The 17,778-nt window shown below is 55.1% G+C and overlaps 2 protein-coding genes across 3 annotated transcripts in view; one reads left to right on the top strand and one right to left on the bottom strand.

Moving 5' to 3' along the window:
* POLA1 (DNA polymerase alpha 1, catalytic subunit) overlaps positions 1-5,409 on the top strand; it is a 203,825-nt gene extending 198,416 nt beyond the window's left edge. The window contains exon 37 of the mRNA XM_086766873.1: positions 4,105-5,409. Within this exon, the coding sequence (XP_086622999.1) occupies positions 4,105-4,277 (173 nt within the window). The 3' untranslated portion in view covers positions 4,278-5,409. The remainder of the gene's footprint in view (positions 1-4,104) is intronic.
* A 3,915-nt stretch (positions 5,410-9,324) lies between these two features.
* ARX (aristaless related homeobox) lies at positions 9,325-17,245 on the bottom strand. 2 transcript variants are annotated; one of them, XM_086766858.1, is made up of 6 exons: positions 16,969-17,245; positions 15,185-15,884; positions 13,938-13,983; positions 11,891-11,960; positions 11,620-11,806; positions 9,325-10,621 (listed from the first exon to the last, which is right to left on the bottom strand). In XM_086766858.1, the coding sequence occupies exons 1-6, from the start codon at positions 17,159-17,161 to the stop codon at positions 10,387-10,389; spliced, it is 1,431 nt and encodes a 476-aa protein (XP_086622984.1). In that variant the 5' UTR covers positions 17,162-17,245; the 3' UTR covers positions 9,325-10,386. The 2 variants fall into 2 exon arrangements, with proteins under 2 accessions (XP_086622984.1, XP_086622975.1); XM_086766849.1 differs by having other exon boundaries at positions 11,620-11,960.
* Positions 17,246-17,778: the final 533 nt, after the last annotated feature.

Below are 17,778 nucleotides of genomic sequence, written 5' to 3'. Positions count from 1 at the left end.
AGGTTAGCAAACCTCCCTCTTTAGGCCAGTGAACTGGCGTCACTGATAGGTATTTGAGGAGAGCACTGTCAAGACAGAATAATTTAATTGCTCTATAGCCTAATTTGATTGTATTTAATTAGAAATAAAAAAGCAAGTATGTTAGCGGCTTACGCGTCTGTTCATCAAATTACTGTTGACTTTTTTCATTGACATTCCAAAATGGCAAAGTTAAGGTTAACAGTATAAATAGGGGTGCTGAGGATTATGAAAGGGGAACCCATGCAATTAAAAAAATGGCTTACATAACCTGATATCATAATAGACAGAATATTTATTTAACTTGCAGTAAATTGACACACCTCTAGACAGAGACAATTATGACTGACTGTAAAACATCTGACAGAACCAATTATGACTGACTGTTGTTTGCTACCTTTGCGCAGAAATAAATGAAACACAGATATTTGGAACAGAGACTGCTGCCTGTGTGTCTAAGCTTGCTGTAATTAAAATACAATAACCAGTAGACGATGTAAAAAATTCAGTAGCTAATTTAGTCTGTTCTTTAACTCTTTAAATAAAAGTGTGTGAGAGAGAGAGACGATGCTGTACATAAATGATACTCCGCAGCTTTTTTTGTGCATTCCCAGATAAACCAACATTTTGGCACTGCTCTGATAGGCACCTACTTTGTTTCTCACGTACCCGCTGCAGATACACGCACACAAATACAAAGGAATGTGAATATATTTTTACTTCTCCCTCTGAAGAGCAGGCTATCAACAGAATAATCAGGGGGAGAGAGTTTAATAATATGACACAGTTCGGCTGTACAATCAGTAGGAGAAAGAACAGAAGGCTTTCACCGAGCCATGTCTTAGGCAATCCAAGAACAAAAGTTCTTGATCCTGACTATCAGGTTATTCGGTGTCATTTTAATATGAATGAAGAGAAATTGCAATAAAAGGAACACACATGGCCAGGTATAGATTCCCTCCAAATATTTCCATCCGTGCTTCCAGCATCAGTACAACAGTATGGGGGAGATGGATTTCAGGTATCTTTTAATTATTTTTTTTTTCCCAAATAATATAAAAATATACCTAGATAGCTAAAGAAGGACTTGGCTGGGGTGCTGAATTTGACAAGGACATCCAGATGTTCAGGCTGTGTTTTGTGAAGGGAACAAGGGGGCAGTTAGTTTGGGGAGGGAGGAGGTTAACTGCATGCTTGGTGACACAGTTCTGAAATCTTTACCAGAGTCAGTGATTTAGTAACTTTAGAAAATACAATACCTGAATTTTAATTATGTACAGTCAGAAGCACATCTTCCTTTCTTTTTTTTTTTTTTTTAATAAAATAATTGCATTTTTCATTTGTAGATTTCCTATGCTCTGCATGCATATAAATATATCTCCTTATGTATAGCCGTATGAGCATTCTGCAGCAATGGTCATCTTCTTAAAGGATTGCTTGCTGCTGAACTTGGATGTTATTAAAACAATGATGGGGTGATAATAGGTACAGGACTATTTCGGAACATGACTGCTGAAAGGCAATTTCAGTCAGTTTGTATAGCTTAGTTTTCAGAGTGCCTTAGGTGCGTTATTGATTAAATTCTCATTTAGGAAGAAAGTAGGAGCTTTTATATGCATCTCGAAGTCGGATGGTGTGGTAACTCGAAGGTATTGACTGGCTGTGTGATATATGACGGTCACAGTTGTCTTTTACTCAGAGGAGCACAGAGTGATGCTGGTTGTCATTCTTACTCTGCTGTGTGGCAGCGTAAATAGTCCCCTTTCTAACCAACCTGGTGGGAAAAGTCAATATCCCATCAGCAAAGGAGGTAAACACATCAGGAGCTGTGTCCTCTCTCATCTTCCCCTGCTCTGTATTACTACAGTTCTTTAAATCTCTTCTCCCCAGTCATCAGATGCACTTGTGTCATTCAAATGCACGGTGCGGCTGTGCTGCAGAGGCAGCCGCTGCCTGCCTCTCCTCCCGGAGCTCCCGGCTCCCATTCTCTTATAATTGAAACTTAAAATTGGCCTCATTGCTTCAACGAGGCCCCTCATATTTCTCCTTTTTTTTTTTTTTTCAGTCCACCCTTTTCTGCTTGCCTCTACGAGGGTAATTGTGTCTGAGAAATGTTTGAAGCGTACTGTCAGGAAGGTTATCGCGTATAATTAAAGTTTAGATTTAATGTTGGGGGGGCGCGGGGAGCTAGGTGCTCCGTTAGCGGGACAGCTAAAGCCTGAATTGGAGCTGTACGTGGGCTCCCTACTTTCTGCCCTGGTTTGTTGTTTGCCTCCTTGTTCTCATGATTAATGTGCCTCCCTGCTCTGTTCACATGTGCCAGCTGTTTTCTGCACATCGATACGTTTCACCTTGGTCCCTCCTGAGCTCCGGGAAGCTTTAAACTATTTTAGCCTAGTTTTGAGCTACAAGGACGGTGTTTTCCACAGTTCCTTGGTATAAAGAGCATGGTTTTGCAAACTCGTGAGCATAGGCGAGTGAACCCGCCTAGTGTATCATTTACCTTGAAAATGCATGGACTAGTTAGTGCTGAATTTGTGGCAAAGTGGGTTGGTGTTTTTATGGATCTGGTTATTACACCTTTCAAGGTTGGTTTCATTAAACCCTACATTTAAATAATTTCAGGATCATAAAATGTGTTTATGGCATAGTGACTTCTGTCTGTTAACGAACAGATTCTTGTAATCAAAGTTTTTATTGTGTTAGTGGTGTAGTTTAAGGAAATTTTAGTTCTACTAATAAACATAATGTCATTACTGCCTGGGTAGTGGTGAGAAGGTGATATCTCCAGCTGGGCACCTTCCTCTGTTTGCTTACTGCCCAAACTTGGCAATATAAATACCCAAAACTGAGTGTGACAGCACGATACGTACCTTCTTCACAAGGGTGCATGAAAGGTGCGTGCCAAAGTGCTATTAATCAACGTATTCAGTTACTCAAACTGGCATCATTAATTTAAATTTTAATTTAATTTTTAAAGAGCTGATATCATCACGCAGAGCAATTGAGTTCAGTGGAACTTTGTGAATAAGGCGGAAAGCCTAAGCAGGTGGCAATTGCTCAGTAAAACGTTACTGTTTGTATTGTACCCAGTAGTTAATCTGCTGAGCTCATCTTAAAACATCTGAGTCTCTGCAAAAATATTAATAAATCTGCAGGGAGGGGGAGTTCACGAACTCCAAAATTGTAGTAGCTGTTGGTGTTACCATGCCTCCCTTCCCTGCCATCTCTTCGTGTAGCAGGCCTTGACTTGGCTGCTGAGACAAAGGTGCGTCTGATGGGGCGTCTTCACCTCAGTCACCTTGCAAAAGTGAGCCATTTTTTCCCTTGCACAGGGGCACTTAAAAAAAACAGTGTGTCCCTCTCCTCTGAACCCTTCTCTTGAATAACCTCAGCTGTTTTAGAAACGACTGGTTTCTCATCCTAACTTGTGCCTGTAGTAAAAGCCCTTGGAGAGGGGACAGAGGCTCCTTTGTTACCTGCTCAAAGCGTGGGGAGGGCAGCACCAACATTATGAAGGCAACAAGAAGAAATGAGACAAGAACTTTTAGGCAAAGCTGATGAGCAACAGGAGGAACGTGTTGGTTGCCCACAAGACACATGCTTATGCTACACCTGAATGGCTTGGAAGTTCGACCCTGAAGTACCTGTGCCATGCTTTCATAGCTCTGCTTGACCTGGAGTCCCTCCAGCCCCACGGTGTGGGAGGAAACGGTCTGGGAGGGCACCTCATTTTGTGATCTGTCCTTCTTGTGTGCTCGGTAACGCAGAGCATACCCAGCACCACCTGTCCCAAGGTGTAACTGCAGATTTAAGCTTTCGAGTAGGAGCTGGTGTTTCTAGAACATGGAGTTGGTTGGAAAGGAGGAGCACAAGTGCACCAGCTCTGCATCAAGTTGGCGTCAAAAGTACATAAGTAGAATATTTTGCTCTTTTAGTCTTTGCCTATAAACGTCATCTTTGCTAGCTACGACGTTCACCTCGTTTTAAAATACCATGGTTTGCAGTAGTAGTGCATGCTAAAGTACTGTCATTTAATCCTTCTCTCCTTCTCTGTTGTTTCTTTTTTTTTCTTTGTTCTTTTAGAGTATTTGAAGAAGAAGCCACTCAGGAGGGAAGTCTCTGAGGCCTACAAAAGACTGAAGAGCACCGTAGACAAATGTCTGTCCATGAGTGGCTACTCAGAAGTGAACCTCGGCAAGCTCTTCACCGTCAGTGTAGGCAGGTCAGCGGGAGAGGCCAACAGTGACAGACAGTGATTGATTAAAAATGGAGAGAGACGAGAGGCTAGTTCCTTGTGTAGCAGTAATGATCTCTGAAACAATACTCTCTCTCAGTGTGCACAAGGATGTTTTAATGATCTGGTCTCTTCGGAGGAGGAAGAACGGCAGATGAAAACAGGATGCATGGTTCACATGGACGTGAAATAATCGAGGTGTTTCTCTCTTCAGTTTTTCTCTTCGTTGAGAGGCCAGGGTTATTAAAATACGGAGTAGCTGATTTTTGCAATATATTTTGTTGTGTATTTAGACCTGTGAGGGAAAAGGGGGTGGGGGAGCTGCTGCTTTAATTGGATAATTCCCAGTGAGAGTTACTGGAATGTAAGTGATCCTAGACTTTGCTCCAGGGTATTTAGTAGAGGTGCTCTCAGGAAGAGAGGTTAGTAGGGGTCTCGGTAGGAGCACTAATGTTTTGCCTTTTCACAGTTTATCTTCTTCCTGATCATAAACATACCAATTAAAAACAATGCTAAACCTAAATGCCTTTAAATGCCCTAATACCTTCTGATCACAGGGGTAGGGACGCTTTACTTTCCGATGTATTAAAGGTAAAGAAGGACTGAAACCTGGAGGTGCTAAAAATAGGGACCATTGCTGTATCAAGAGTCTTTCCGGGCATCCTTAAGCGTGTTATTTTGCCGTGCTGGAAGTTTCTTATGTGGATGTGAAGACATCCACATGTACAAAACCTGTTTTGTACGCGCACAGGGTATAAATGTATTTCATTTCTTCCCATACTCTTTGAAAGTAAGCGATCGATACGGAAAAATATGTTTGGGATGGCATTGTAACTGGTAACGGGGGAAGGGCAAGCGGAGAATCATTGTTGCTGTTCTGTAATAATTACTGTATTGGAGGTTTTAAAGGTTTTATAAACACATTGTATTTTTCATTTAATAAAATTACAAGCAGGTATGACGAGAAAAGAGCGTAAATTTGGGTACATACTTTTGTACCCAAACTATCGTTGTACTCATGTTCGCCGTTCAGTTTGCATTGTGATATATTAATGTAAGGTTATAAAAATTTTCTTTTAAATCTTTAACCGTATAAAATGTAAAGTTTTCTTAACATTTGAATGAAAATAATAAAGTTTTCTAGTAAAAGAGAATTTGATTTGATCATCTGACTGTTGAAAATACACCATGCGAGGTCGTATTGCTCCCGACTTTTCCTGGGTTCACAGAAGTGCTTGTGTGTCCGTTTAGGCTGGCCAACCATGGGCAAAGGGAGCTTCAAGAAAAAGTGAGAGCATCAGCACGAAGGTGTTGTGCACCGAAGGGAGACGTGTGTCCGTGGCAGAGTATTTTATGCCATTCATTTGTCCCTAAGAGGCACTGGACAACGCTGTGTGTCTGTCTGGGTGATGTCTGTTCGGATATGCCTAAATACACAGTTGTCTTCTGAGCAACTTTTGGGGCTAAATCCTTTCTGTTTTACTCACGTCGAGCCACTGTACCTGAGAAATCAAACCTGCTCCATCCCTGGGTTTGCACCGATGTTGTCCCACCCCCGACGAGCCGTCATTCCTTCCCAACATGCTTAGTTGGGTTATTGTAAGAGAGACCTTGATTTGGAGGCTTGTCTGGGAGAGAAGGTGCTGCTGCCTAAATGACACGTTGATGTTGCAGCTCTTTGAAAGATCCTGGCTTCCTGTAATTTCACGCAGGTTTGGGGTTGGGTTTTTTTTAGGTTTCTTTAGTCTCCAACCCAATATTAAGCGGGTGGAATGCCTTAGGAAAGTGAAAAGTGTGACCTTCTCCCCCAGACGTTAGGTATACAAATAAAATGGATAGATACGCCGTAACCTGACCCTGTGGCACTTGTATGTATCTGTATAATTACAGCTGAAGAGCCTGTTAATTTGCAAGTTTAGGGATGTTTAGATTAAACGAGAGTGCTGTGGGATGACTTCGCGGGGCGCAGCCACAGCCCGGCGGAGTGGGGGGAAAGGGGGGGGCAGGGCATGTCCTGCAGTCCCCCTCACCCAACCCGGGGCAAGGGGGGGGGGACGTCGGAACCCGGGGCTTTTACCCCGAATTAGGGCAATTTTTTTATTCACTCTCAGCGGAGTTGGTCAGAGCAGAGCCGAAGTCTTGGCAAGGAGTGAAGTGGATTTTTTTTTTTTTTCTTCCTCCTTCTCCCTCTCTAATAAGCTCTGGGCAGCCTGCCTGGTCTTGGTGCTGGCCCCGGAGGAAGGCTGGGAAGCTCAAAATCATCTTGATAGCGTTTGGGGTTTCACCGGCCCCATTAACTTATATTAAATAGGGCCGGTGAGCGCAGCGCTGGAAATAATTTGGGGAAGGCTGAAGTTGCGAGGTTTGCCTTTTGGGGCCGATCTGGCTCGAATCGCCTTCCCCAGTCCCCCCTCACGGTTAAACCCAGGTCGGTGTTTATTTGCGTTTATTCGCCGTCGGGGAAGAGGAGCGGTGATAGGAGGGAGCCGCCTTTCGCCGGCGACACGTGGGGCGACCGCAACACCGGCTCCCACCGCTGCCGCGCCCAAATCCCCCCCCCCCTACCCACACACACACAACCTTTTCTCCCCTAAAAAGAGAAGCACCCCCTCCCTTCCCACCGCGCGTCCGTCGGGCAAGCCTTCCCCGCGCCTTCTTGCGGGGCAGGCCGGGCGGAGCGGCTCTCCCGCAGCCCCGCTGATGGCCGTTTAATAGATGAACTCATCTGTGCCAGCGCCGGAGCCGAGATTAAAATTCCTCCGTCCCGAAGGCGGCATTATCAGGTGGTTGGAGGCTGTTTCCAAACCTTGGGTTTGAATAGCAGCGGCTCTGCATTAATTTAACCACTAAGCTAATAAGTAGGTTTCGTTTTGTTATGCTAAGCTTTATTGCTTTTCTTTTGATCGGAATGGTGTTGTTGAGCAAAGCAGCAGACAAGGCATTCTTTGATGAGGGAATTAGCGCTCTATTCTTCCTCTATTATTCATAGCACAGTGGAATATGTAAGTACCTGAGGGTGTCAAAGGAGAGCAGGCTCTATTGCAAAGTGCTCGCCTTGTTTCTCTCAATAGCTGACTATGAGATGATAAACCGCTTAATACACCGCACTAATTGGATGAGAGCAGAAAGAGATGGGAATTACGGCGGGGCGAGGGGGAAGAGAGAGAGGGGGCTCCCAGCCTCCTCCCGCTTTCACCGCTTCGGCGGCACCAAAGGAGGCACCGGCTTTTCTGGGAGCAGACGGGTGGGGGGGTGTGAGGAGGGGGTGGGGGGGGGATTGGTGCGGAGATAGAATGAGCCCGTTAGTGGATTGAAGTAATACACTAATTATTGCACAGTATAAATACCGCTACTGGTTTTATAACACGGAGGTAAACTTCTTTTGAGGAGGTTATAGGATTGCTTGGCAGCGGCGTAGACCCTAATCAGGGCCCAGAGTAATAACCCCCTGGATTAACGAAATTGCTGCCTGCAGAAGTGTGATTCGGGCTTTTACGAAGATTTCAGCCGAATGAATAAAAATGACTGAATGACATTTCTTAATGCGTAATGGCTTGATAATGATTCCCTTTTCCTTAAGGAAGAAAAAAAAAAAAAAAAAAAAAAAGCAGCACATTGCAGCCTGCGCTGTTAATAACGTCCAGGGAACAAGCCTAATTTTTTCTTTCTTCTTTTTTTTTTTTTCTTTTTTTTTTTTTCGCCCCTGTGGCGGGTTTGAGCGCTCAAAAATAGGACGTGTGTGAGGAGGGTGGGATGTGAAACCCCGCGGGTGGAACTGGGGAGCTGCGAGGAAGGGTCCCAGGCGCGGTGCCCGCTCCCGCAGCGGCCCGGACGGGACGGGACCGGCTCTCCCGATGGGCTCGGGTGGCCGATGGAGGTCCGGTTCTCCCCCGGTATCCGGCCCTTCCGGGGTGCCGTTACCGAGCGATGCCACGATTGGACCAAATCACCCGAGCAAAAAAAAAAAGAATAAAAATCCCCCCAAACCCCACGAGGGCGCTCGGGCGGCCCGGCCCCACGCCCGCTGCCCTCGGGGTGAGAGCTGGAGTTTGGCCGGGGGCGGCATTGGGGGGGCCCCTCGGGGCGGGGGAAGGGGCGTGGGGAGCGGGGTTGGCCGCCGGCAGTGGAGGTGGGGGAGTGGGGAAGTCCGCGCGTTTCTGCTCCGTGGAAGAGGCGAACGAAAAACCTGGGTCCAAAAATAAGAAAAGAAAAAGAAGAAGAAAAAGAAGAAGAAAAAAAACCAACAAAGCAGAAGAAAAAAAATACCACAAAACAAAACAAAACAAAAACAAAACAAACAAACAAAAAAAAAAAAAGAGGGAAAGGAAAAAAACTGGGGAAAAAAAAAAAACAACAAAAACAGCAGTTCGTCTCCGGGAGAAGGGGGAGCCGGGACAAGAAACAGGCGCGGAGAAACTTTCCTGCCTCCCGGGAGGGATGGGGGTGCGGCGGGGTTAAGCCAAGCGCCCCCACCCAATCCTCGTTTTTCTCCCCCGCCCCAGCTTTCGGCAGCAGCGGAGTCAGGGGCTGCCCCATCCCTGCCTGGGCGTGCGTGGGGCGGCTCCCCTCGCTGTGGGGTACCGAGAGGCGACCCCGGCAGACACGGGGGGTGCCACGACACGGGGCCCACGGCAGAGCGCGGGCAAGTACAGCCGTGGGTATCCCTCCCCACCCCGGGATCTGCAGATCCCCTCACAAACGGGGCCGCCAGCACCTCTTGTGTCCCCGTCCCACTCAGGCTCTGGCAGTCTCCTCCGGCCAAGTCACCTGCGCCCCTTCCCCACGCCCCGTGGGGGGGTTCCCGGCGGCAGGCGGTGGCGGGGCGCGGCCCCCGGCCGCCCCGGCGGGGCTCAGCCCCTGCCCCGCAGCCCCGGGAGCCCCGCAAGGACTGGGCTTTGTTCTTTTTTTCCCTTTTTCTTTTGTTCCGTCTTTCTTTCTTTCTTTTTTTTTTTCCCGTGTTTTTTTTTTTTTTTTTGTTAAACATATATTTTTGTTTATTTTCTGAACGCAGCACTTCTCCACCGGAGAGCAAGGAAAAGTGTTAACAATAACGACATTACACGAAAAAGTACTGTACCATCGCCTCTTGAGGGTTTCAGAAACCTCTACAGTTAATAAGTTAAATAAAGGGTTTGTACATAAATATTTGTCTAGGAACCCTATTGTATCTACAACACAGTGAGAATCTACAGAATGACAAACTTTTACAACACTACACTGAGTGCAATTGTTTTATAACATTTCAAATATACAAAGCTCTGTTCTTTTTTTTTTTTTATAACAACGGTATGTACAGAATCAATAATCACAGTTTAGTGACTTAAACAGTCCATATTCTAGCAGTGTAATATTTCCCTTTGGTTTGATATAAAAACCTTGGTTGGTGTAGTGATAAAGAATATAAGAAGAAAAAGACAGACCCTTTCCCTTAAGTGCACTGGTTAGCTTACAGCATCAAATTCACTTTCAGTCTGCACTGGCAGCATCCTTGGTTAGCGCACACCGCTCGCCGCACCGACACGTAAACCAGTTCTCCAGTGCTCCTACCAGACCGACTCGACATCCGAGGATGTTCGTTTAAGAAAATGTGGGTAGCGTTCCCTTTTTTGTTTTTTTTTTTTTCTTTCTTAATTACAATTCTATTTGTTTTATCTTTCTTTTTGCCAGATAGAGAAGGAAAAATATTTTGTGTATGTAATGCTAATATATAATAACTTTTATTAGGGCGCTTTTTTTACTTTTTTTTTTTTACTGTTCTTTTTTTTTTTCCCCCATTCCCCTCGATGCTCAGAGGGGAAACGAACGCGTCGTACATTTTTGGGAATGTACCAGCCAAGGAGTGCCATAACTGGGGGGCTCACCAGTGCCGTTTCCCTCACGCCAGGGCTGATGTGAGCGGCGCTCACCGCCTCCAGCTCCCTAAACGCGAGAAGCCCCGGCTGCTGCTCCCCTTTTTCATTACGATTTTTTTTTTTTTTTTTTTTTTTTTTTTTTTGCCCCCCACCCCGAGTTTGGTCTTGATTCGTGCTGAGGTGACCTTTACTCATCCGCGTACTTACTCCCCCCCGCCTCCATCTTCCCCTTCGCCCCCCTGGACCCCCCCGCCGCGCCCCGCGGAGGGCGGCCGTGCCTTAGCAGACCTCTTTCCCCGCGCCGCTCCCGGGGAGGATGTTGAGCTGGGTGAGCTGGGCCGCGTGCTCCTTGGCCTTCAGCCGCAGGGCCGCGATGCTGGAAGCCCGACGGTCGGCAGCGGCGGCGCTGGCCGGGTCCCCCAGCCCCGCCGAACCTTCGGCGGCCGGCGCCGGTTGCCGTAACAGGGCCGCGGCGCTGGAGGGGCTGCCCAGGGGGGACATGGTGGAAAAGAGCCTGGAGGAGAAAGCAGAGACGGCCGTCACCGCCGCGCCGGGGGCCCCCCCGCCCGGCCCCTCTCGCCTCCTTTTTCCCCGCCGGGAAAAAACGCGACGCTGCAGGGAAAAACATTTTTTTTTTTTTCCGTTGGAACGGGGAAGAAAACAAAACAACAAGAGGAGAAAAGATAAAACGGCAGAAGCCGTTTCTAGCGAGCACTAAAAAAAAAAAAAAGGCAAAACTGCTGTCCTGAGAAAGCTTCGCTCGCCCTGTCCGTTAACCGGCCGCCTTCCCCCCCCGCCTGCCCCGACGGGGCGGCCCCAGCCCCGGGGCTCGCTCGCTTTGGCGTGGGAGCTGCCCGCGGCGGCTCGCCCAGGCACCAGCCTCTCGAAGCCGCTCAAACCCACTCGTGACCACGGCTAAAAAAATCTGCCCCGTGCTGGATCCCACGGGGCGCGGCTTCAGCGCGTCCTGCACCGCCAAACACCAGCGACTCCCACCCCGAGCAAAGCAGAGGCCACGTATAGCACAAGCCACGCCGGCTTCGTTTCTGCGTGGGGACACTGATTTCCACGAGCCTGCTCCGTGGGGACCCTACTCCCTCCTTGCCCCCTGAGCGGGCAACACAGACCCACAAGGATGCCCGGGTCCCCCGCAAACGCCGCGGGCGCCCGCGGACCGGCCGTCCCCACGGGGGACCTGCCACGACAGTGGAGCGTGGGGGGGGGGGGGCGAGCCGCCCTCGCCCAATGAGAGGCCGGGGTGGAGGCACGTGACCTGCGCGGCGCCCAATCGACGCCGGCCGCCAGCACTCCCGAGTTCGAATGGCAGGACGGCCCGCGCGCGAGGCGCGTCGCGCGTGGGGCCCGCCGCCGCCACTCACGGTTTCGACCGCGGGGCTTCCACGTACGGCCGCGGGCCCCCGGCGGCGTTGCCGTCGTTGCTCCCCCCCCTTTCCACGCCCCCGTCCCCCGAGGGTCACCCGCGGCGCCGCGTCGCGCGTGGGCGGGCGGTACCTGCCGAAGGCGGGGCTGATGAAGGCGGGGTGGCGGAACACGGCGGCGCCCAGGAAGGTGCCGAGGCCGAGCGGGGTCCCGGCGGGGGGCAGCGCCGCGGAGGCGGGGGGCGGCGGCGGCGGCAGGCCGGGGAAGGCGGCGGCGGCCGCGGCGGCGGCGGCAGCGGCGGTCCAGGCGGAGTCTAGAGCTGGGTGGTGAGGAGGGAAAGGACTAGCATCAAGGTACGGACTGAGGGGGTGAGTTGCTGACAGGGGACCAGGGAAAGGCAAACCTGGGGGGTGTGTCTGAGCCCCAGCCTTTTCCCTCTTCCGCCACTTAGCCCTACGGTTCTGGAACCATACCTGAAAGCCAAAAGAAAAACCGATTTTAATGACGCCTGCCCGCGCCCTCCGCGGGGACGGGACAGGACAGCCCCGCCGCCGACACGCACCGGCCCGACGGCGCCCATCGCTCCGGCCCGAGGAGCGCCCCCCCACCCCCCAGCTCGGGGCCGCTCCGTGGGGGCCACGCGTGTCAGCGCCGCGCTATAGCCCCGGGCGGTGCCGACCCACCCCGGCGCAGGCGGCTTTTGGTGGGGCCCAGGCTCCCGGCGGGCCATAGCAGTTTAACACCCCCACACCCCCCCGCTTTCGTTTGCCGGGGCGGAGGGGCCCTTCCAGCAGCGCTCTGGCCCCACTGGAACAGCGGGAAAACGATTTCCCGGGAAGGGGGGGACTCGGCGGGTTTTTATTCCGCAGATCCACACCGGGGGCTGCGCGGCTTTTTTCCCTGAAGGGAAAATTTCCAAATGTTTTCGTTTGGGAATGATGAAAATTTTTAAAATTTTTATCCCCCCCCCTTTCATATTTAGAGCGAGGAAGAAGAAACGGTGATTTCACTGACGTCTGAAATGAAGAAATAATTTGCGAGGCAACCGAAGCAGCAAACCCCGCGCTTCCTGGCTGCCGTATTTTACCGAAGTTCGTTAGGCAGCCGCTGCCCCGCCGTCCCCGGCCTCTTCTCCCCCTCCCTTCCAGCCAAAATCGTGAGCTAACACGGGCTCAAAACCGGAGAGGGGTAGAGGGGAAAAAATAAAATAAAAAAAAAAACCCCGCATTTCAAAAGGAAAAAAAATTATCTTAATAACCAAGTGCGAGGCGTCACACGCACCGAAGGAGAGAGACTGTGAGAGTGGCACACGTTTGCCGATTTTGTTGGCTGCTGTGGGCTGAGGTCCCCCCTGTCCGGCTCGGCTCTGTAAGTTCCGCGTGGATTCCCTCCCACCCGGGCGGGCAGGGAGGGAGCAGCGCTGCGGGTCTCTCCGCGCGGCTGCGGAGCAAGAACCGAGCTCCCACGCCGGGGGGAACCCACGCAGGAAGAAGGCACGGCGTTCGCGGGGAAGGGAGCGCAGCCTGGCAGGTGGGGGTGTGTGTGGGGGGTAGAAGCGGCTTTCCCAACTAAAACTCAATTAGCAAGCTGTCCTCGCCGCAGCTCCCCCTTATTGAATTAATAAGTCTGAGCAGACCCAAAGGTAAACGAAGGGGCTCTCATAATTCATATTCCCTTAATTGCATCTTCTCCCGTGAATAGAGGGGAGAGAAAGGGGGTGTCTTTCTTTTTTTAAAAGTTATTTAACTTTCCCACGACTTGTTCCCCTGAGCCGAAAATACTGATTTGCTGTCACATCTCTGTTTGACAATGGAGAAATGTGTCAACAGAAAGGAGGGGACAAATCTCATCATTAGCCCCTCTAATGCAAGAAGCTGTTGTGTATCAAATGAGCCATATGGAATTTATTATGCTTTATCAGCGCCCGATTTTAACTGTAAAGTGATTTGCTCGGCTTCAGACCCGGGAGACATCTGTTTTCTGTTGGCAATCAGGGCATCCCAGTGTTTATCGTCTCTCTGGTTATGAGACCCGGCTTGGGAAATGCACTCTGGTATGGGGCGGCAAACACCTTTAATAGCATTGCACTCACTCACTATTAGATCAATGCAGGCTTATTGCTATCAAAAATGGGAAATCAAATAGCATTAGCCAGCTCCTTGTGCAGGCGGGGAGGAAATCAAACAACATTTCGCCGTCAAATGGCCCTGTTTGTTCTAGCGCTAAGTGGGCTTTTATGCAGCCCGATTGGAGATGCGACGGCAGCCAAATCCCCGGCTTGCGGCCGAGCGGGTCTCGCCAACAACCCGCGCCCCGCGGGGGCCCCGCGTTTTCGTCCCACGGGGTTTCGCCAGCCGGTGCCTCGGCCCCGTCGGGGAGGGACGGGACCCCCCTACACTCACATCCCCCCCGCCGCCCCGGCCCCGGTGCCCGGTCCCGCCGCCACTCACCTGCACTCGGGCTTCGGTCAGGTCGAGCCTCATGGCCAGCTCCTCCCTGGGGGAGACACAGACGCCGCCGTCAGCCCGGGGCACCGGACGCCCCCCCGGGCCGCCCCCTGGCTCTGTGCCCCCGCCGCCGAATGGGCCCGAAACTCCGGTGCCCCGGTGAGGAGCTGGGGAAGCAGGGCCGACACCTCCAGCCGCCGGCAGCCCAGCGGCTCCCGGTCCCGTCGGGATTCCCGAGTTTTGGCAACACTCCCCCCGCCTCCACCACTCCAAATTCAGCCGGTCCCCGCCGAAACGGCGGCGCAGGGGGACGGCAGCCACACGCCGCGGTGCGCATCGACACAAGTCAGGCAAATCGCAAACCATTCCGGTGTCAGAAAACGGCTCGTCAGCTCGGCACCCCAAAGAGGAGCGCGCCCGCCTTGCCCGGGCCCCCGCCGCCTCTCCCCCAGCCCCCCAGCACGAAAATCCCCGGAGGCAAAGCCGAAGCCGTAAAAAACACCAACCCGAAAAGCGCGGCGTGGTCACCCGCACGCCCCGGGGTGAACCCGGCGGGCGATGCCCGACACTGAGGGCGGGGGGGGGGGGGCGGCGGGGGGACACGACAAAACGCCCCCGTGGACCGACTCCCCCCCCCCCCCCCCCGGACAAACGAACGAAAAACCAACGGCCTCTCTTCGATCTAAAAGTGCGGGCTTGGGGGGCTCAACCCTCCTCCAGGCTGAAGAGGGTGTGGGGGGGGGGGTATTTTCGGGCCCGCGGGTTTCCCGTTTTTAACGGGAAAAAAAACCCGAAAGGGCGGGCAGAGCCGAGCCAGGCCCCACCGGGCAGCGAGGGGCCCCGACGCGCCAGGCCGGTATTTTTAGGCAGCGGCGCTTTGATCTCTGCCCCTGCCGGGGCTTCCCCGGGCCGGGCCGGGGTCCAGCCCCACGGGGAGCGCGTAACCGATCCCGGCAGCGGCCGCGGTGAGGCGGGGGGGGGGGGGGGGGGGGGGGGGGGGAGGGCAGCAGGTAAAAATAGCCCCCGGTTGCGGCGGTCTCCAGGCGCCGCCGACCCCGCGTCCCCCCAGCGCCCGGACCTGCTCCCCGTCCTCTCCCAGCCCGGCACTGGAGTCACCTGGGGGATGCGTAGGGGGGCGAAATTTGGGAGGCGGGGGTACAGCGCAGCGCGGTCCTCCGTCCCGTCCTGTCCCAATCCCCCAACCCGGGGCTCGCCCGCTCCGCGCTCGGCCGGGGCCGTGGCGCCGGTACCTGGTGAAGACGTCGGGGTAGTGGGTTTTCTGGAAGGCCCTCTCCAGCTCCTCCAGCTGGTAACTGGTGAAGGTGGTGCGGTACCGGCGCTGCTTCCTCTTGAGCAGCCCCTCCTCGGAGTCGCTGCCGGCCGAGAGGCAGACGCTCTCCTCGCCGTCCTTGCCCTCGCCGTCCTCGGGGTGCAGGAGCAGCTCCTCTTTGGGGGACAAATCCCCGCCCTCCGCCCCGGGGGTCGCGGCGGCTCCCCGGCGGGCCTCCTTCAGCAGCCCCCCGCCGTCCTCGCCCAGCAGCTCCTCCTCCTCGTCGTCCTCCAGCTCCTCTTCCTCCTCGTCCTCCTCCTCCAGCATCTCTTCGTCCTCCTCCTCTTCCTCCTCCTCCTCGGCGGCCGGCGCGGCGGGGCCCGGCCGCTCCTCGACGTGCGCGGCGGGAGTGGCCAGCTCGTCCCGGGCGGGCGGCGGGGCCACAAAGGGCGCGTTTTCCCGGTAGCTCTTGCTGCGGCTGATGCTGACCTGGGGCGCCTGGCTGATCTTCAGCGTGTCCCAGGGGGCGGCGGCGGGCACCGGGCCGGTGCCCCCCTCTGGACGCTCACCTCGCGGCCCCGGCGGCAGCAGCCGGCCCCCGCCCGGCCCGTAGAGCCGGCGCAGTTTGGGGGGAAGGTGCAGCTCGGCCGGCTCGAAGGGAGGGCTGCCCTTCGGGGAACCTGCGCCGGGAGGATGTGAGGGTGTGGGGGTGGTGGTGGGGAGGGGGGTTAAGCGGCAGCAGCAGTCGGACGGGGCGGGCAGGCGTGGGGGGAGAGGGATGCGGAGGGAAGAGAGAAGAGGGAGAGAGAGAGAAAAAGAGAGACACGGTCAGTGGGATCAGCGCGAAGAGCCCAGGGCAAGACCCCGATCCCGCAGCCCCCCTTCGGGCACCGGTTTGCAGCCCGCACCGAGATACGGCCCCCTGACACCGCACCCGCGGCCGGCCCCCGGCCCGGAACGGGGGGACCTGCCCGGCGGCAGGGCCGGCCCGGCGCCCCGCTCAGCGGCGAGGGGCTGGGGCAGCGGCCACCGCCGGGCCCCGTCCTGCACGGCAGGGCAGGGCCGGTCCCGCTGCTCCTACTGCGGCCCGGGGCTCCTCCGCGCTTTTTTGGGGGGTTGTTTTGGTTTTTTTTTTTGTTGTTGTTGTTTGGGTTTTTTTTTTAATTTTTTCCCTTTTTCTTTCCCCCGCTCCTATCGTCTCTCTCCGCCTCCCAAGTTTCCTTTTGGTTTTGGAAGAAGGGAGCCCGCGCGGCTGTGAGCGCCGGGGAAGGAGGGACGCCGCCCGTGGGAGCTGCCCAGCCGGGCGCCCCGCCGCCCCGTGGTGGGAAGAAGCGGGGCTGCTGCCAACCCCGGGCCGGGGCCAGTGGCTGCCGGTGCCCCGTTATTGCCGCCCTGCCCGCTGCCGGGCGCGGCCCCCGGCTCACTCGCCGAGACCCGTTAGGGGTTTAGGGCGAACGGGGCAGCCTTTCCCCGCACGGATCACGGCTCGCACCGATTGATTTCTGCTTCGAAAGTGACCTGCACATCGAAAGCGACAGCAACCTGAAGCGGCGGTACCTGACCCGCGCGGAATTAACCGGGCTGAATTTCGGGCACGGCGCTGGCCGCACTCCCCGGCAGCGCAGCCGCCGCTAACGAGCTGCGTAACGGGAGAGCGGTGGCCGGGCGGGGTGGGGAGCGGGGCCGAGCCGCGGGCTGCCCGACGGGGTGGAGAGAGGGGGACGCGAGCGGCCCGGCCCGGCCCTGCCCGACGGCGGGGCTTACCTTGCGCGGCCTTGTCGGTGTCGGGTCGGGCTGCGATGGCGGGCAGGCTGGGCGCGGCGCCGAGCAGCCGCACCTTGCAGGGGCTGCGCCGGCCCAGGATGCTGTCGATGCAGTAGGAGGACAGCAAAGTCGGAGATTTACTCTTGCACTCGGGGCGCTCGGGGCAGCTCTCCTCCGGGTAGGGGCCGCTCATGGCGGCGGTGGCGATGGCGGCGGGGCCGGGGCGGGCTGGGGCGGCGCGGACGCCCCCGCGGCGCTGCCCTGTGCCGCCGGGACGCCCGTCACGGGGGGAGTGAGCGGTGGCCGCGGCGCTCTTGAGTCCCCTCGGCTCCACGTGCGGGCAGCCGCCCCCTGATTGGCTCTCGGCGGAGGCCGGGCGGACGCCGACAGACGGCGCCCGCCAAACCCCGGCTCGGACCGCCCCGGAACGGCGCCCGCCCCGAGCCGCCGCGATGCCCACCCTCTCCTCCGCCACGCCCCGCCACGCCCCTCTCGCCACGCCCCTCTCCTTGGGGGCCGCGGGGACCCGCGCGGGGAAGCCCCCGCGGGACGCCTCGCCCCCTCCCGGCCCGCCCCGACGGCGGACCCGCTCCCCGTACGGCCCGGCCTTAACCCGGGCCCTGCCCGAGCGGGGCGGGGTGGGCCTCACCGGGGGGAATCCGCGCCGGGTTTTCTCCCCCCCAGCAGCTCCCCTCCTTCTCCTGCGCCCGCCCAGCACTGCGCGGCGCAGTGGCGCGCAGTCGCCGCGCTCGCAGCCAGTGTTTAAAAATACCGAGGTCGGCGGTGGGGCTTTCACCGTGACAAACACCC

Source organism: Chlamydotis macqueenii, chromosome 1 (assembly GCF_036417535.1).
Source record: "Chlamydotis macqueenii isolate bChlMac1 chromosome 1, bChlMac1.mat, whole genome shotgun sequence".
Taxonomy (NCBI): Eukaryota; Metazoa; Chordata; class Aves; order Otidiformes; family Otididae; genus Chlamydotis; species Chlamydotis macqueenii.
This window is presented reverse-complemented; position numbering and strand designations above follow the sequence as displayed.